The sequence below is a fragment of the Uranotaenia lowii genome, chromosome 2 (assembly GCF_029784155.1).
Source record: "Uranotaenia lowii strain MFRU-FL chromosome 2, ASM2978415v1, whole genome shotgun sequence".
Taxonomy (NCBI): Eukaryota; Metazoa; Arthropoda; class Insecta; order Diptera; family Culicidae; genus Uranotaenia; species Uranotaenia lowii.
Genome location: NC_073692.1, coordinates 420,325,245 through 420,346,255, shown reverse-complemented (window position 1 = coordinate 420,346,255; position 21,011 = coordinate 420,325,245). Strand labels below are relative to the sequence as shown.

At 36.0% G+C, this 21,011-nt stretch overlaps 1 protein-coding gene across 3 annotated transcripts in view; it reads right to left on the bottom strand.

Annotated features, from left to right (window-relative positions):
• Positions 1-14,881, bottom strand: part of LOC129741950 (fasciclin-3-like) — a 324,352-nt gene extending 309,471 nt beyond the window's left edge. For 2 of the 3 annotated variants that reach the window (XM_055733778.1, XM_055733779.1), the window contains exon 1: positions 13,473-14,881. In XM_055733778.1, coding sequence (XP_055589753.1) covers positions 13,473-13,530 — 58 coding nt within the window. In that variant the 5' untranslated portion in view covers positions 13,531-14,881. The remainder of the gene's footprint in view (positions 1-13,472) is intronic. The other variant, XM_055733780.1, reaches the window with a different exon arrangement.
• Between the last annotated feature and the right edge of the window lie 6,130 nt (positions 14,882-21,011).

Here is a 21,011-nt window from a genome sequence, read left to right as displayed (position 1 = left end):
TTTAAAAACTTCTCGTGTATTTTGTTCAAAAAAATTGTCCTACATCGATTTTTTTCCTAAGAAGTACGTTGGATAGATGAGAGTCTCCTCTATAATGTGGCAAATTTTCAGAGATGCCGAATTTAGTTCCTTGAAATTGTTCAAAAAAAACCGTGACCTCCTTCAGAGTTCATTACTGGTTTATAACAGTATTGTATGCATAAATTTTCATTTAAATTCAGATTAAAAAACAAATTATATTTCCTTCATGATAAAAAATCTATCTATTACAGTAATTCGAAAAAAGGTCTCTCAAGAATATGAATGAATTGCACGTTTCTGTTTTGCAACGACTAAATTTGGTTGAATAATCGATGCAATGTTTAAGATTTGGGGAAATGAAACGAAAACAGTTCACCATTTTCAAAAACAGACCCCGGTTTTGGCTACATTGAATTTTGGCAACATCCAATTTTGAGACATGTGCCCAAATCGAACGGTTTTGAGAAGTACACCTAGTTGTAGCTATTACAGGACCAATATAGTTTAGAAAGGCACCATATTTGTGTTTAACGTTCTTCAATGGTGGTAAAACATAACAACAAAAACAAATTTATTCAAAAATAAATACATATACAAAGTACTATAAATGACAAAAATCTGAAAATTTCATCAAATTAAAAAAAACAAATATGAACAAAAAACTTAAATGATAAAAAAATAAAATTTATGAAGAATTTCAAAAAAAGCAAATATGATTAAAAAAAAAAACATTATAAACAAAACAAGAAAAAAGCTGAATGCATAAAAAAAATGATAAAAAATTCTTAAAAATTACAAAAAAAAAATGGTCAGAAATTCACAAAAATAACGTAAATTTTATAACAGTTTTTTTTGTAGTAATAAGTGAATAAAAATATTTAGAAAAAAAACGCGAATTTGGGAACCGAAATCGACGGGCGTGTTGTCAAAATTGAACCAATACCAATCTCGATCCAATTACAGTTTGTATGCCAAATTGAGCTACAGTTGTTACTGCCATTAGAAAGCCTTTTCGTTACATACAGTCATACATGAAAGGCATTCTTCTGTTTCATATCTATTGGTAAATCACTTGGAATATTGAATTATAGCAGTAATGAGTTGTTTAAATATTACTTAAAAACATATTTACCACTCATCTTAGAATAGTTTTTTTACCAAAGGGATCAATCTCATGCTGATTAAGTCGACAAAGCCTTTTCAGTCACTTGCGTTTTTATTTTTTTAAAACTAATTCTGCATACCGTCCTTTGAATACTTTGCTAATGATATAACTGCAAATCAACTTTTTAATGAACGTTGAACCCAAACTAGCAACGATCTGGGATCAATTTACGACGATAATCTCAAACTAATTTGATTGCATTTTTATATGTTGTTTGCCCATAAATACTAGCCTCTTGTCAACAAACGAAATAAAATTAATTAACGCAGTTATGCAGCAGCACCTCCAAAAACAAAACAATATTACCTCACGCTAACCGAATTGAAAATATGTGGTTTTCTAAGTCATTTCAATGGAGCTTGAAAAAAAAATTCAAACTTGTTGAAGCCAATTACCATAAATAAGGTGGAAAAATGTTTCGTTCGTTTTCTTCAATTATTCGCTTGACAAAGTTTTTTCGTTACAATATATTCATGTAATTTGTTCATTTCGACATGGTTGAAAGCATTTCCCACATTTTGGCTTAGAACTGCAATTTAAGGAAACTTTGTTTAAAGGGTCAATGGATTATTTTTCAAAATCCATAATATCTCGTTGATTAAAAAGGTACCGCAATAGTCAAAGAGAGATAGTTGGGGAAAGAGCACTGGCCATTACTCAAGTAATTTTATTTTATCAGCGTACAGTTAAAACTAAAGAATTGAACTGAAAGATGGGTTGAAATCTCTCAATAACCGTAAACAAAATGAGACAACAATTCAAGGGACACATTTTCAATTTTCCGACGAGATCCCCAGCAAAAATTTCAATCCTTTCCGTTCGGCTGCTGCAACCACGTGGCCGGAAGAAAACAAAATTCTTAGAAGATTACCACAGAAAACCCGACCAAACAGAAACAAGCCGGCAAAACTTTCAAGATCCCAGGAATCTTCGTTTTTTTCGTATTCACTTTCCAGGCGCCCAGCCAGATCCAGGCGTACAAGAACTTTCAGCTTCCATCCCAAGATTCTGGTTTTTTCGACTCTTTCTCTGTGTGTGTGCGAGTTTCAGTGCACTTTGCTTCTTCGTGTGTCTGGACTCTCCGGTTGTTTTTTTTCCTTTTGAATCTGCCAGCTAGCTTGTCGGGCGTCCGGAAAACTTGTTCTTCTCAGTCATTAAATGTTAATAAATTTAAATGAAAATAGAACCGTCAAACCGGTAAGAAGGAGAACCCGCTAGGGCACAGCCAGCACAAAGAAGTGCCGAACCAGGAGAATGCCGCCGAGTGGAACAAAAAATGGTTGAAGATGGTTTGCCGTTTTTTCCCCTTGGAGCACACTTCCGTGTAGTCGATCTTCTCAGAGCAGCGGCTAGGCAAGTCTCCAGTGGGTCAGTTTTTCTTCGCTTCTTAATGGTACGCCAAGAAAATTATTCAAACTCGAAAGAGAAAACTGAAAAACTTCCGAAAATTTATAGCCATACAATTATAACTTACCATAAGAAAAGTGCAAGTTTAGGTATGGTTACTCCCTTTTGGGCTTTGCTCTTACCCGAAAAACGGCTGCTTGGTATTTGTAATTCTAATTAGATTGTCTTCGTTTTTGATGAGGCGCATCCCAGACGACAAAACGCAGCGGGAGTGTCTGAAGGTAGGCCTCAAAGAAAGTCTTCTCTAGCCACACTTCGCCTTTACGATTCCGTTCAACCTCCGGCAGGAATTATTCGTTCAGGATAATTAACACGGACGACTGGCGGCGGCCGAAAAGGTGAATGATCAACCCTAGCCAAGAGCGATGCTCCCGGGTGAGTCCTGTGGGAAATTTTGGGAGCAGCAACCGAACAGACGAAGCGGAGGAGGAAGAACTTTTTGACTTCCTACGGCTTGTGGCAAGTCAGGTGCCGAGCCCTCAGCAAATCGATTACCTCCGAAAGGACAAAGACAGAAGGGATGAAATAGGCAGAGCGCCTGGTCATCTGTTGATGAGTTTGGGTTTTATGTCTCAATATCCTGCCAGGTCTCGGGCAGCATGATTCGTTATAATTCAACTTGTGTCCTGCTAAACAAAGTTTTTGAGGATGAATTGAAACGAGCGGGTGGCGTCGTCGATGTCGTCACGTAATGAGGCGTTACAAAATGTACTTGGGTTCGTCGTGTTTTTTTGCTTAAGGAAGTACGACAGGTGAACGAAAGATTTTTGTTGGATTGGAAACACCTTGTCATTATTTTACATATTCAAAAGGAAAAGGTAGAAAACAAAGAATAAACAAAAATAACAAAAATGACAAAAATGACAAAAATGACAAAAATTACAAAATGACAAAAATGGCAAAAATGATAAAAATGACAAAAAATGAAAAAAATGGCAAAAATGAAAAAAAATGACAAAAATGACAAAAATGACAAAAATGGCAAAAATGACAAAAATTACAAGAATGACAAAAATGATAAAAATGACAAAAATGACAAAAATGACAAAAATGACAAAAAATTAAAAAAATGACAAAAAAGGCAAAAATGACAAAGATTACTTAATTTACAAAAACGACAAAAATTCCAAAAATGACAAAAATGACAAAAATGACAAAAATGACAAAAAATGACAAAAAATGACAAAAAATGACAAAAATGACAAAAATGACAAAAATGACAAAAATGACGAAAATGACAAAAATGACAAAAATGACAAAAATGACAAAAATGACAAAAATTGACAAAAATGACAAAAATGACAAAAATGACAAAAATGACAAAAATGACAAAAATGACAAAAATGACAAAAATGACAAAAATGACAAAAATGACAAAAATGACAAAAATGACAAAAATGACAAAAATGACAAAAATGACAAAAATGACAAAAATGACAAAAAATTAAAAAAATTAAAAAAATGACAAAAAAGGCAAAAATGACAAAGATTACTTAATTTACAAAAACGACAAAAATTCCAAAAATGACAAAAATGACAAAAATGACAAAAAATGACAAAAAATGACAAAAAATGACAAAAAATGACAAAAATGACAAAAATGACAAAAATGACAAAAATGACGAAAATGACAAAAATGACAAAAATGACAAAAATGACAAAAATGACAAAAATGACAAAAATTGACAAAAATGACAAAAATGACAAAAATGACAAAAATGACAAAAATGACAAAAATGACAAAAATGACAAAAATGACAAAAATGACAAAAATAACAAAAATGACAAAAATTACAAAAGTTACAAAAATTACAATAACTACAAAAATTACAAAAATTACAAAATTTACAAAAATAACAAAAATGATAAAAATGACAAATATTTCAAAAAATACGAAATAACAAGAATTTACGAATTAACGAATAGAAAAAATGATATGTTACAAAAAAAATATTTAAAACAATACTAATAAAACGATTGACGTAAACATTTGTTTATATCTTGGATGATATGATTTGATATGATGATAAATTTGTCGAGATTGAGCGGACCCGCAGATTTGGTAAATTTAAAAAAAAAAAAGATGAAATCAAATGCTGACTATTTGGAGCGAGTTGTTGGTTGATTTATTTCTTGGTTGTTAAAAAAAAATGTAAAAACAACTGACGACTTTATTCAATATCAACATAAAAATAAATATGAATGAATAACAATTATTCGGATAATCCTCTGAGGGTTATCTTGAACTCAATGGAACAAAAATCAATAAATCAATACTACTGTTTGAATGTACACTGACAGATTCAAAGTTTAAAAATTTTAAGAATTCTTAAAATAAATTGAAAATTATTTTTAAATTGAAATCGATTGGTAGTTCTTCACAATAATTTTCAAATATTCTTAATATTTACTGAAACAATTTAATGTATTTTTATTAACACTGATCAAGTATAACAATATTTAAGGGAAAACGATTACAATTTCAAAAACAAGAAATTCGACAAAAATTACAAAAGTTCAATCCAAACGCAAAAGTTTAAAATACGACCTAAACAATTCAAAAATTACATAACTTGCAACAATAGAAAATGATTAATAAAAAAACTTCTTAATTTTTGCAAACTGTTCGAGCGTATTGCCAAAATTGAAAGAAGATGAAAAAAAGATTTTTTGTTTCATATTTCAAAAATAGAAGCCTAGACCCTGAAAAGTCAAGGAGGGAAATATACGAACTTTAATAAATTTTTTTTTCTGCAAACATTTTTTCTGTTTCCTTCAGTAAATGATAGCAAAAAAATTCCGGAAGTTGCTTTGCCGAGTAACATCATCCAACAATTAAAGTACCATAAAAATTTTGTGTATATGTTCGTGCTTATCTGCTTTTAAGATTTAAACTTCTTTACAACTCATAGGCTTACATGTATATTTGGTTGATGCCCCAGAATACCAGTATTTCAGCTTTAGAAAGACGAATTTTAAATGCATTTTCAACATCATTATAAAATTAATAAATTTTCGGTCTGTCAGGAATTTACCTTTTTGGCATCTGTTTAGCAGGTGCAACAGATAATTCCACTTATCTGCCTATTAGCCCACTGCTAAAATTAATTTTTTGCTTTCATATTTTTTTCATGCCTTTTGGGTCACCACGCATCAGTGTAAAATTTAAGATTATTTGGTTGATTCCTGAATGAACGCAAAATGTTTCAAGTTTGTATGGAAATTTATATGGGAGAAATTTGTTTGCAAATAAATTAATCCAGAAAATTTAAATACGCTTAAAATAATGGTTGGCTTATTATTTCCCCTAAATATAGAAAAAATCAATATTACCAAAATATTGTGAATTCTTCAAAATTATTTTTAAGATGAACGCAACCGAAAATAGAAGCTAACTTAGTTAATGGCATGCTGCTTCATTTTTTTTTATCAACGGTGGAAAAATGAGTCACAAACCATGAGTCACAAACATGGAAGAAGTACAGTTTCCTTATTCCAGTAAAGGGTGGCCTTTTATCGTATGGAGATTTTTTTAAGCCATAGTTTCACTGATTTCATCCTTTAATATTGATTCATTTGTCAGGATATCAAACTGTGCAAAATTTTACTTTGATTGAACATCTCAAAGACGACCCTCAAGCGCCTTGAAGTTAAAAAAAATATATAGGTAAAAAGGGAAATATTTCCAGTAAAAAAATAATTGAAAAACAACACGCTTCAAAATGTTCTCCAAAGTTGTTATTCAGTTTAAAAATCTGATGCACGAAAGTTTGTGGGGTTTCGCAGTGTTGCCAGAATTAATAAAGGTTTTTTTTTCAATTTTTTTATTTTTCCATGGAAAGTCCCACACAAATTTGAAGGTCACCTCAAATCCCAAGTAACAATTTTAGCTATAATTATGATTTTATATTCAAGCACTGAGTGCTATTATACACATGCAAAAGAAAGCTGAGAGCAAACTTCTAAGTTTTATCGCCTGATGCAAGAGCTCTTCACTGATAATCATAGCTCACAAGTGGTACATTTTATATAGAAACTTTATTCCGTGTAATTGTGCAAAACAGTTTTGATAACTCAAAGACGTTGAATTTGTAGAATTCGGTTCACTCATTTCTGAGATAGAGTATGCCAAATTTTGTTTTTTTCCGGCTAAAATTTCTTCGCGGTCCTTAATGTGGAATGGAAATAATCACCACTTACGATATGTACAATCGCATAGTATTTATATGATTCACTTTGTTAAGTTTTAATTTGCTCATTTTAAAACCAGCCACAGTTATTAATAGGTTTATTCATGGGTTTTTTTTTTAACGAATGCAGTAACGCATTAACGCACGCAATACCTACTTCATATATTCAAAGTTATGAATCAACAAAATGTGGAACTCTTCTCATCTCATTTTTTTTTTGTTCTCATTTTGATCTATGATTCACTGTTGTCGTTACTCTGCATAATCAAATGTTCCGATGTAAGATTTTCGGCAAAATTTTACCATTTAATGTATCGATCCTCAATCGATTGGTTAAATTTGCCACAATTTTAGCTGATATAAGCAGCACAAAAAAAAATCCACTGATTCTGACGTTCCCCAATGTATGAAAACACTAACTTTATTTCAGTCAGCATGCAACTTTATTTACTTGGAGGTTTGTAGTTTTGTTAGAGTTTTGTCACAGTGTTAAAAGAAACTTGACAAATATTTGTCTTCTTGAAACTAAACAAATTCTTGTCTCAAAATCATTATTTCTGCATACGACTGAAACGTGAAGACGATTAGTTTTGAAAGGATTCGTTAGAAAAACAGCACAAGAAAAGGCAATTATGAAATACGGACTTTCTCGAATAATAAAACACGCGTACTTTTATGAGCGATTATAAGTCGGACCTTTATTAGTGCACGTCAGTTGTGAACTGCTCTATCTTCACTTACCTCTTAACCTGTTGTATCCTACTTTGGGTAGTCCTTACCCAAAGCTCACGCTTAGGACATCACATCCCCCCTTTTCTTAAAAGTCAGATACTTCAGCCACGTAGTCCTTTAGGTAACCTGGTTTCTGCAGTGCTCGTGTTGGTCGTTGTTCTCTCGTTGGTTGGGGTTCAAATGAAGATGTTTCTTGGTTGATTGTCTGGTCTGTTTGTCCGGAATCCTGAGACATCGGTTTTAAGTGAGCAACATTCCGATGATAAACTTTCCCCGTTTCTTCGGATTGCAGCTCCACGTCTGTATTCGTACGGCTTAAAATCTTGAGTTTTTCAGGATGGAAGTTACTGGACAATTTATGATCCTTCTGCATACGTTTTGCAACTACCACGTCTCCCTCTTTCAAAGCTGACGGTTTGGCTCCCCTTCGGATATCAACGGTTTCAGCAACTTGCAGTTTTCGTTCCCAATCGCGGTCTCTGATACTTTCATCTGTTATCTTTGGATCCGTGTATATAGTTGGAAGCTTATCCCGCAAGACTCTCCCAAACATCAAGGCAGAAGGAGCGGTCCCAGTGATTGAGTGAGGCGTTGAGTTATACATAAGCAGAAAGTTTCTAAGTTCCCATTTCCAATCAGCTTTAACAATTTCTTGACAAATCTTCAAACGTTTTAATATACTTCTGTTAAACCTCTCTACTTCCCCATTTGCTTGGGGCCAATAGGGTGTTGTTTTCTGATGTGATATGCCATATTCTTTGCAGAATGTTGCCAAAACTTCGCTTACGAACTGCGGCCCTTGATCCGTACGCAATGTTTCAGGTATTCCAAATCGACTGAACGTTTCGAATAAAGCCTTTATCGTTAAATCAGCTGTTATTTGTTTCTCCGTGCAAGTTCTCTTGAAATAGTATGGCTCCTAAACCCGTAGGGCTTGCGTCCGCTACAAGTTTTGTTTTGTCATCTCGGTTGAAAAATGCCAAATATCCAACATTTGAAGCCACAGTTTTGATATTTTCAAAAGCATCACTTTGTTCTTGGCCCCATGAAAAAGTATGTCCTTTAGTCAATAATCTCCTAAGTGGTTCGGTTTTCGTAGCCAAGTGAGGAACGAAACGACTTATGTACGTAACCAGCCCCAGAAAGCTGCGAAGCTCAGAAACATTTTTGGGCTGTCTGAAGCATTGAATTGATTTCATTCTATGCTCCGTTGGACGGACGCCTTCTGTGTTAAGTACGTGTCCCAAGAATTCTAGCTCATCAACCCCGTACATACACTTTTGATGGTTCAGCAACACACCGTATTCCTTCAACCGAACTAATAATTCCTTCAAACGGACATCATGTTCTTGTTTGGAAGCTCCGAAAACAACAATGTCGTCGAGATATATTAGAAGCCCTTTTAGTCCCGCCAAAACCGTTTCCATAGTTTTTTGAAAAAGCTCGGGCGCACAACTCACCCCAAACATGAGCCTTCGATATCTGGTGTAAAGTAAAACATGAGGTTATCAATTAACAGTTTTATTTGTTTATTTTACCAGGGAATTGCATCAAACAAGATATGTTTATAAGTAATTAGAAAAGTTCAGAGAATAGCAAAGAAAGAATTTACCTGTAAAGCCCATTTTTGGTTATAAACGTGGTTATTGGACGAGACTTCTCTGATATTTCCAATTGATGGTAGGCGTCTTTGATGTCTACCTTTGAGAACAGCTTTGCACCATTTACCGAACCTAGAAGTTCATCCACCGTTGGCAAAGGATGAGTTTCTCGCATCACAGCTTGGTTTGCACGCCGCATATCAATGCACAAGCGAACATCCCCAGAATCTTTTAGAATTGGGACCATTGGTGATACCCATGGTGATGGACCTTTCACACGTTCGATAATTCCTTGAGCAAGTAAGACGCGTAACTTTTCTTCTACTTTATCGTCTAGGGCATACGGAGCTCGACGATATGCTTGCTGCACCGGTTGTACAGATTCATTAATCGGAATCTCTACGATAACGCCTTTAAATTTGGGAAATTCTTTTTGCGGTTCTTGCGAGACACTCGCTATGTCAAAACCAACCTTTAACACCTTTAACAATTTAGCCGTTTCATCGCCGAGAAGACACTTCTGACCATGCTTTACAACATAGAACTTTGCTTCAGCTTGATTTTCTCCAGCTTTGATGATTGCTTCGAAACTGCCGGTTATCTCCAGAGGACATTCAGATGCATAGCCTTTAAAAACCCTATCTTGCTTTGTGGTCATTCCCCAGACTTGAACATTACGTTTTTTCATCTGACTCCAAACTGATTCTGTTACTATATTAGCAGCCGCCCCGGAGTCTATAATCATAGGAATATCTACCCCTCCCACGACAAATGAAAACGTATTTTCTCCCATTGCGTAAAAAAGATAGTCACTGTTTTGCTCGTTGACTTCCTCATCAATAGCCCTGATTCGTTTTGGTTGCTGCTGAAAAGGGCGTTCTTCATTGTTGGGGCGCTTACTACACTGACGAGTATAATGGCCTTGCCCCGAACATCTTCTGCAGGTAGCATTAAGTGCTGGACAACCTATAAAGCCTTTCACATGACCACGCCATCCACAACCAAAACAGACTGGTACTGATCCCGATGCCCTAGGAGCAGTTATATTTCGTCGATACTCATTCGGATGACTAAAGCCTACGCGCGTCTTATAATCATTTCGAAATCTAAAAAGGTTGCGAATGGATTAAAAATTAAAAACAACTGCAATGAAAACAAAGTAATGAAATTTCTGAACCTTGGATTTTGGAATCGAGGATTTCTATCTATTGTCTTCGTATTCCATTTGTCAACTTTGTTAACATCACCAGTTATCGGGGCTCGAAACTCTTTGCTTCTACGTTCACCTTCCTCCATGCTGATGCCAAGTGATTCCACTTCCGCCAGAGACATATCTTTTTTAAGCAATTTCTCCTTAAGCTTCTGTGATGAACAAGTTTCAGCGATTTGGTCCAAAATCATTTCTTCTGGCTCTAGGTATTCACAGCGCTTAACTTGTGTTCTCAACCGTAAGACAAAATCAGCGAATCTCTCAGATTGTTTCTGAGCAATTTTCCGAAACAAATGACGTTCGTATCTTCGGCGGCGAAATGGTTCAAAGTGTGCATCTAACTTGGAAATTGCTAAATCGTAGAATGGTGGATCCTTGAGAACATAGGAGACATTTTCGATACCAGGTAAATTATCATAAATATCGCGAAGGTCCGATCCACCCAGATACAATAGTTTTGATCTCCTGTCATGCTGAGAATTAATTTTCTCGGACTCGAAATAAGCTTCTAGATCTCTTTTCCATTTACTCCATGCTAACGGCAGTTGAGCAGACTCAATAGTCGTAACGAACGGCTTAATGCGACTATCACTTCCCGCCCTAAAATTTAAAACAACAAAATAGGTACTTTTTCCCCAATAAAATTTAATCGAATCATATGGGCATCATTCGTCAGGCATTTATTTTTTTTTTACAAAAATTTAAGCTGTTACTGAGGGGGTGTATTTTTTTCCGGAACATAATCGGAAGTACCTATCTCTGGTTTGAATCATTGAAGCAGCGTTAAGACTAATAGTGGATCCCCACCTTTGTTCCTCTCTTTGGGCGATCCCGCGTTTCAACATATTTATTTCAGTTTTTCTCTTTAAACACTGTTGACGAACCCGTCTAGGATTTTTTTTACCTTTTCTCTTTAGTAACAGCAATGCTATTTCTTGTTAAAAATCCAGCGAACCCGCTGTCCACGCAAATAGCGATCCCGCTAATGAGAAACATTCATGAACACTTACCAAGCGATCCCGCTTCCATTTGATTTTTTTTCCTCATCTAGTTAGACATGACTACGAACCCGTAGTTTGTAAGCAACACATAAGTTAGGCGACCCCGCGCTAATTACAACTTATGCTTTTTCCTTATCCGGTTCTATTCAGCCATTAACTATAAAATTTTACACTGTTTTATTTTTTTGCGGAATACAAATAATTGATAAGAGAAAAAAACCAAATTGAATGGCTCACGAAAATTTAAAACAAATAAAAAGGAACCGGCATTAACACATTTTTTCTTTTAATTTCGGTGCACTTGTTATTATACTTTCTCATTTCAATACTAAGACGATCCCGTCTTGGTGATCCCACCATGCAATGACCTCGATTCCGAGTGACAAACAATCTCATAGACGATCCCGTCTGGGTGATTTCACCATACAAACACGAATCCTTTTTCTTCACTCAACACGACGACAAAAGTTTTTTTTTTTTGTGATCTCACCTTTTACATCATGATTCTCAGCTAAGGTGTGGGAAAGAAATAAAAATAACCAACATATGTTCTGGTAGTGTGTGTATTGTTAAGCCCGTAGAGCTGAATTCCACGGGTGAGAACGAACGGAACGTAGCCTGCTTTCCTTAATAAGTAAAAAAAAGGTACTCACCAGTTCAGATGTTCATACCACCTTTATTGTGAGCACACTCACACCAGTAATCAAGTTGCTCTCCTTGTGTCAACTTTCCTTCCCCCAATCCAATCGTGTAACACCCACAATATTAGCAGTTTAAACCATTCATCCGTTTTTTTCTCATCATCCTCCCTTTCCCCTTACACAGAGAACTTCTTATAATTTTACCCTTCACTAGTGATCTAACCTTTCCACCCACACACCTTCAGAGAAAAAAAAAAACTTCTCACCACTAACTTCCCTCTCTCACTTTTTCTCACACTTGTTAGAGGAATTTTTCATGCCACGTTTTTCTGGTGGCGTAGCGCTGACGAATAATGCCCGTTTTAAAATAAAAAACCCAAATATTTTCGGACCGGTTTCATCAAATTTGGTCAAGCTCGATAATCACTTACATTTTCCTGCGTCGCCACTATGAAATACGGACTTTCTCGAATAATAAAACACGCGTACTTTTATGAGCGATTATAAGTCGGACCTTTATTAGTGCACGTCAGTTGTGAACTGCTCTATCTTCACTTACCTCTTAACCTGTTGTATCCTACTTTGGGTAGTCCTTACCCAAAGCTCACGCTTAGGACATCACAGCAATAATATTTAAAGTTAAACAAAAGTGATTTGCTTTTCTCAAGTGATTGCACTTCGATAGGTTTTTCGTTTTTTTATTTTCATTGCGATAACATATTCTGGTTGTTGGTCATTCAACGACATGAAAAAGTAACCAAAACAAAAATCTTATCAGTCCTTTTTCTTAGTCAAGTTCAAACGAGCAACACGTTTGAGTTGTTATCTAATCGCAATTTTCCCTCCGTTTTTTTACTTTTATCAACAGGTACGGGACGCCCGCATCATTCTGCAATTTCGACACAAATTTTACAACTTCAACACGCTTGGGAACTTCACTGCAACAACAGCTCAGAGAGAGAGCTTCCCTGGTGTCCTGGAAAGTGGTTTAAGGCAGGTAATCGCCCGAAACTGTCTTATCATTGAGCTAACAACCAGACGCGCGAATGACAAATTCTGTCTGACGCGTCTTCGTTGTTACTGTGTCACCATAAGCAAAAGTTAACCACATCATGATCGTCATCATCATCATCATCATTTTTCCGTGTAATCAAGCCGGTTTGAGGAAAATTATCGGTTGGAATGTTTGTGAGCTTTTTGGCTTCCCGGTTTGAAAATGTGTTTTTTTTTTCTTCGGTGTTGGTGCTGACCGAGTGATAATTTTGTATGGGGGTCTTGCGGGGGGCTTTATGATTGTAAATTTTTTACGACCCTCCAAAAAAATGACACTTTGGCCTTGGCGTTGGGCTTACGGAGAATTTTTGTTAATTTGACTTTCTTGTCGAGGATTTTTTGAGCTCGTTTCAACAGGGATAATAAAATTGTGTCACCGTTTTTAGGCTAAGAGTATTTGATAATTGAAAAAAAAAATCTCCACACATGGCGAGAAATCATCGTTAATTACCTGAGAAAAAAGCGCAAACCACGAAACATGGCAGGAAAAATTGCTGCTTGTCTACCATTTTGTTGAGTTTTTTTTTCCTTTCTGCTCTGAAGACACGGCTCTCGACTTGCGTATTCCGCGCGTTATTCCCCTTTCCTTTCACGGGCCGGGGGGGTTACTCTTTCTGATCCAGCCCAGTTGCTACACCGGGATTGAACACGAGAAAAAAAAGTGGAGCGGGAGTCGGTTCAAAGGTTGGCCGACAGGTTCGCTGAGGTGTGGTAAAAACCGATGATAAACCAGCTCACACGTTTCGTCTTGATTTTTTTTCCTCCTCTCTCGCGATTTGCGGAAGAACCAGTTGAGGATTTATTTTTCGGCAAAATATTGACTCTCAACTTTTATTTTTTTTTTCAAACGATTCCGCTAACACTCACAACGCGACACATTCACTTTCACAAAGCTTCACCGGTTTTTTCAAGCACTTCGCAAACCTAAGTAAATATGCTTTAGCACGCCTGTTGTTGCTCCCCCAAGCGGCTTTCTACAGACTTTTGAAAAAGGAGAGAAAGCAACACGTTCTGAATCACTTTGCGAGTTGAAGGGACCACTTTTTTGCACTGGATTCGCTGGTTGTTTGGCTTAGTTAATATCTAACTTGCGCCGGGACCGAAGGCTTCTCGAAAAAACAAGAAAAACTAAACGGGCCAACACCCACTGATCTGGTGAGATAAAAATAGAGCTTTAGGCTATATACTAAAGGCAACTGGACACTTGTTGATTCCGCATGCCACCCACAGTGACGTTTGACCGTGTTTCGAGGTTTGATTCGACGTACGCAGCAAACACCACCGCAACTATTCCTTCTCGCGCACGAACGTTAACTAGCGGTCGCGCGCTTAAGCGACCAGTTTGGAGCTTAGCGAGCGAGCGGGCGTGAGCGACTCACCACACCACACAGAAACAGAAGGTGTGACCTGTTGTTGAGAGTGATCCGCGCGGCCAAAGCCAAAGAGAGTTCCTCCGTTCGAATGCACGCGTACCTTCCGAAGCACTACCGGACTGATGATGGTTGCGCAGCCTATCTCGAATGATTCAACGCGACGCGCCTGAACACCTTGATCGCAGATCTCACGCAACGAAACGGATGCATGTAGCGCAACAAACTCACCGTTCCGTCTGTGTTAGTATGCAACGTGATGCAACTTTTCAATAATTGTAGCCGATTCAGGCTGATTCACAGTAAGTTCTGCTAACCGCTTCGAGCAACCTCCGTCAAATTCAACAATCGAAACTGGACTAATTATATTCAAATATCCTTGCGGCAAACAGCGTACAAAGACACAGCACCACAGGCCACAGGACAGAATCAATAAAAGGTTAATACACCTCGAGTGAACCAAAACAACCAAACAGTTCGGAAACACGAATAGGTCGCCACCTGGACACAAAACAACAAAACACCTCAAACCACCAACCGACGCCAAAGAGGACGACGACGGACCACAACAACCCATATAGGTACACCTCAAGAAGGGGCACGCCGGTTAACCAGTCCGAGCCTCCCCAAAACACCCGCCGCTCCCCGGTTAGCCAATCCTCGAGGCACTCATATCTCAAGGAAAAACTTTTCACCACGGCAAGCAACACATACAACCTACCCAAACCAGACAGAACCCACCAACAACGACGGCATAAAAACATAAAAATAATTATAATAAGTATGCATACACCAGTAGTGTGTGGTGGTTCCACCCAACCCATGGAAGGCATTGATGGCGTCGTCCAAGTCTGGTCACTCAAAAGGTAACCAAAAGGCGCGCTCGCCCACCTGCTTTCGTCATCATCAACAACGGGCGACGACGACGACGCTCAGCGGCGCCGCTTACCTGTGGACGAAGAATTGACCAGCGAGCTGCTTTGTGGTCAACCCTCACTACTGGACTCGCCTCGCCTGCCTGGACGGAATTATTGGCACTCATCCTACCTTCCCGCAGTCGATGGGCGCCCGTTGACCGGCACTTCTGAACGTTTTCCTACTCACCCTTTCGGAGGCTTTGTTGTTGGTCAGTTTTTAGGGGTTTTATGGGATTGCTCGTTCGAAGGAGTAAAGTATAAAAATTGTACAAAAATCTTAGACAAGAGCCGGTATAATGTCCGTAGTCATCGTATTTTGGCATGTTCGAATAAGCTTCCATTTTATTTCAGTGTGGATCCCAAAGTTATTTTCCATTTCTTCAATAAATCGTTTTTTGATATTTTTTTAAAAATCGAACACACATATAGGATTTAATTGAAACTTTATGAATCTTTGAAGAGTTCTAATTTACGTACTTCTAAGGCGTACATCTTTCAAAGATATGATGGCTAACATCTCTCACATGCTAAAACCACCAAAACAGAAAAAGAGTATCTACTGTATATGCAGTGACCGAGACTCGATCTCATGTCCTTTGGCTTAGAAAACTAGAACGTTAGCCTCTAGGCCATGTTTAGTTATAATTAGCGGGCCAAATATAAGGTTTTATTTCCTGTTGGGGAGAGATCGTGGAGGGGGGGGGGGGGAGGCGGGTTGGTGGTTACCCCCCCCCCCTCCATGAGGGCCAAAAAATGCCATGCAAAAACTCAAAATAACAAATTCATAATCAAATTTTAATGAACGACTAAAATTATTCAAGTGTAACAGTCTCGACTCAGAACAAAAGCCAATACCTTGAATTCTTATCTAAGGTTGAAAATTCTACAACAGTTTTCGAAAAATTTCTTATTTTATGTTTAAAGTTCAGTCCCGAATATAAAAATTTCGCCCTGATTGAGTTTTTGCACTTAATTTGCAGAATCAAACAAAAATTTAAGGGGGGAGTAGGGTCTAACGGGTTAAAAAAACACCATTTTTACGAATTTTTTTAGAGCTATCGTTAAAACAGATGTATTCAAATTTTTTACATTATACAAAGCATTGTTGAAAGAACATTTAGTAATTTTTTCGTAGAAAAATATTGAAAAATGAGCCAGTGACGGAGCACTTTCGAGGATGCCTTTTAGAAAACAGGATTTGCGGATGACACTGTATCTCAGCACAGAATCATCTGAAGTCAAAAATTCAGAGCAAAATATTTTTAATAGATGTTTTTCTGGGCCCCAACGATTTTATTTAACTTAAAAAAAATTTTTATGAAATTTTTATGGCTGTTTGAAGTAAAAACTACGATTTTTTACGAAAAAATCCGCCATTTTTAATCTGTAAAATCTCCCCAAAGTAAAAAAAAATTGAAAATCGTTGGGGTTTAGTATTTTATATGTAGAAAATATGTTCCAAATTTGAAAAGAATCGGTGAAGTAGTTTTCAAATGACGATGTCCACTGACTTTAAAAATGTGCTTTCGAGAAAAACGCGTTTGAAGTTTCTGCTCTGCTCTGCTGCGGTATTAGATGAGATAAAGGCCTATAATTTCTACAGTTTTGCTTCGATTGACTTGAAAATTTGACACAATATTCTTGAAATGTTTTACAATATGAAAATAAAATTTAAAAAAAAAAAACGATTTATTGAAAGTGTAAGATTCTTCTCCCCCCTTAAATTAAGTCTTTAATATATTTTGGTTTCGAAATGTGATTTAAAACCGACTGAATTGGATCGATAATCAAAAGTCAAGTGTTTTCTTCAAGATTTTAATCTAATAATTTTGATATTGGCCCCGGATTTGCAAGGCCCGGATACTTGTGGAAAAATATTTGGAAAGCTTAGGTAACCTAAGTTAGGTTAAGATTATAACGGATTAGGCGGTTCCAAATTTGCTTAATAACGTTAAAATTTGGTGCACTACACCCTCCAATCGAAACGCACCTCAATCAATCAATTTGGATAATCATTGGGAAAAAACCTTATTCGAATCTTGGTTTTGCATTTCAAACTTCTTAATTAGAAACTCACCATTTCGGAATATGAAAAGAGAATATTCAAAATTACAAACAATTTTGAAGATTTGAATTTGTACTTTTAATTCTTATGCAGAATTGGAACTAAAGAAAATTTCATAATAGTGATCCAGAATTGTAAAATCTGAAACAGTTTCCTCATTCCTTATTTTCATTCAGATTCACAAGTTGAATTTCGAAAAAAATCACATTGGAAGCCAAAAATTCAGAATTTATATGAGATTATTCAGGTTGAAATTCTGATCTGAATTTCGCTTTTCGGCTCATAATTAAGAATTATTATCTGGAACTGTAAAGATTCAAAAATTGTTTAAAATTCAGAATTCATATTTCGAGCTCTGGTTCAAAGGCAGTACTCAGATTCGGTATCAAATTTAAAAATTCAAATTCGGCTCCAAGTTAAGTTTTAGAATCAAGGTTAAAATATGTATGTACAGTTTCGTTCATAATTGTGTAGAAATTGGAAGTACGCACATTGTCACTATGACTTTGGATTTCCATAACTGATGAAAAAAATATCATCTGAGAAAAAAGTTTTAGAAGTTCAAAGTATAAATGACAGAGCGCGAGCTTCCAATTTCTATACAATTATGAACGGTACTGTATATGAGAATTTTATTAAGAATTCAAGTTTCAAGTGATCGCAGTTTCATAGTTTTGATTCTGGATTTGAAATAAAATTTTTATATTCAATCAGAGTTAGTGTGGAACACAAATCAAAAGAAATCACATATTTAAAATAAATTATTTTTAATTATTTTTTGTGACCTAAGATCTTGTACTTTTTTTTCAAGATAAAAGTTAACTGAAAACATTTGCATTTTGCTGGTTTTGGTTCAACATAATTTATATTGCAGATTCTTCTTAAACAAAGCATCAAACCAAACTAACTATTTGATATAACAAGAGTAGAAAATAAATCTGATTTGAACCACAAATTTATTCTTTTACTTTAATTTCTCAATATTTGATTAATTTTTAGCAATGCCTCACATAGTCATGCTTGTGGTTAAAAAGAATAAGCTTACTACTTTCTAATTGAGGTTAATATAAAAGCTGCTTTAGCAGCAATTCGATGTTTAATTAAAGGCACAAAGGAATGATTTTTTTGTATTCCGGCAATTGTTTTGGCTTTTTTAAATTAACTCCAAGTTCCTCTGATATTTGTGTGTATTACTTTTTAGAAACGTAACAGAAATTCAGTTTTGAGATATTTTTCTCTGTTTGTTTTATTGCTCAGTCATATAGTTCAATTGGAGTTGTAATAGTATTTCCAGTATCACGAGCAAGAATTACTCGATTTGCTATTCTTTTAAGCGTACCACCAACACCGTTACAAGGATCTTTTCCTTATGAAGTGACAAAGAAGTGCCATGCAGTATCCAACTTCTAATTAAATTTTATCATTAGGTTTACACCCAAAACATTTGTTTTTTGTTTTTCGTTAAAAAAAAAAAAACAAAAAAAAAGTTTTTGTTAGAAATTTTGTTTTCCGTTAAGAGTGCTCACTTACCTTTACCATCAATTATTACAATCGAAACTCTTGTTGCTTCAAAATCAGTATAATTTTTTCATCGAAGCAGTTTTTGAAATAAAGGTTGGAAGGTGGGAAGTCAATACTGAAAAAATAAATTACATGATTTTCAAAACAAAATAATTAAAAAATTTTTGTTGGGTAAACTATTTTCCCTTAAATATACACATGTTACAATGTATGTGGACGTGTGTATGACTTGTAGGCCTTATTACCACCCGCCTTAGAAAAAAAAAATCCTCAAATTCTGAGATGGCTTTTTTTTAAAGAAATTAAGTTTAAGTTTTTGAAATGCATTCTTCTCAGTATATGATTTAAAAAAATGTTTTTTTCTTAATATTAAATTATTCTTCCATAACTGTTTCATGAATCACTTTTTTGCAGGAATAGCAAGCTTTCGAGCTCAAAATGTTTATAAAATTATTGAAGGCAAGATCTTTATGTACACAAAGTTATAGAATTCTGAGAGGCTCATGCCAACTTCTTGTCGATTTGGCGTGAAATCCGACTCTTAGTAATGCACAAAATTGTATGGAAGCCCCCTCACTTTTTCCTATCTTCCCATTGGCAGAAAAGAGTAGTCTGGAAAAGTCATTGGAAGAATTCTTGTACTCAAATACTCTCCCATGACAAATTGAGTTCCATTTGCTTGATCAGTTCACGTGCAAACACGCTTCCTCCTCCTAACTTTCTAACTACCGTCGTTCATGCGGGGTGACAATGGGTCAAAAAACGATGTTATTGAATTGTTTTCCAAATAACTCCCGTTATATTACTCGCATCATAAAAGTAACAATGCAGAAATGTTAATAAATTACTATGGTGGATATGTGCAAAATTTTGTTGAAAAATATTGATTTTTAGTTAACTTTGAACAGTTAACGCATAAATCTCAATGACTTTAGTATGTCCCATAATGCCAAAGCACGATTTAAAGTGAACATTATAAACACAATTGAGGAGCAAATTCTAATTTCTTTTCCTTTTCATGTTCTTTATAGCTATCTTTTTACAGTGAATCAATAAAAAAATTAGATTCACGTCATCCGTGGGTCAGTGATCGAATTTTTGATCGAAAACTGCTCATTAGTTTCAGCACAGACTGATTTGCGATGATTTTGACTACATTTTGAATTTTGGGCAATTTGGCGGATTCATTTCATTGGAACGATCTGGACTTTATTGGGTTGGCACCAAACCATCGTTTCCTTTGAGTGGGGAATTGATGGAAAATCAGGCGAAACAGTACTGGGTGATCGATCATGCTTGCGGATCACGGGCAGAAGGTGATGGATAAGGCACTCTCTGACGCAAAAAGCTGTATTCATTGTGTCAGTATTCACAAACGGCCCGGAATGCATGCCACACCTTCTTGACAAACCTGGCTTGACAAACCATTATATTTTCACCGAATTTTTCTGTAAAAAAATTGATGTCTCCGTCTAGTCAACACTTTAGCCATCCCGAACAATGTAATACTGGTCACTCGGAAGCGTAATGTAATCAAACTATGACAAAACCGTCGATTTTTTACATAGTAGTTGATCATATCATTTTCGATCTCCTCAGGCTTGTGATATAGCTCAGTTGGCAAGTTTGTTGTCTCCTGAGCCGATGTCCGCGAGTTCGAGCCCAAGAGTAAACATCGAACATGGTTGTACCGGATAGTTTTTCAATAACGATCCGCCAACTGCAACGTTGATAAAGTCGTGAATGCCATAAAGTAGGTAAAACGACTATAATCGAAACAAAAAAAAATCGAGCTCCTGGTTTGACAGAAGCAGTTTGTTTTTGACTCCGCTGCTTCTTCTGCTTTTTATATGTGTTTGGACCGAAACTTACCTTGGCAAGATAGACGATGTGGAGAAGGGATCACATTTTTTGGCCACATCCCGAACTGAGGTAGTCTTTCTTCTGGCATTAACACGCGTGATTTTCTGGTCCAAAGTTTTGTCCACCGGCCTGGTTTCCGTCCAAATTTGTTTTTGTCCACGAAGCTGCTTTCCTCTCCATACTTTCGAATCGCATGTCGGACCGTTCCAATGTTTACTTCTTTCATTTTTGCCAACTGACTTAGCGAAATGTTG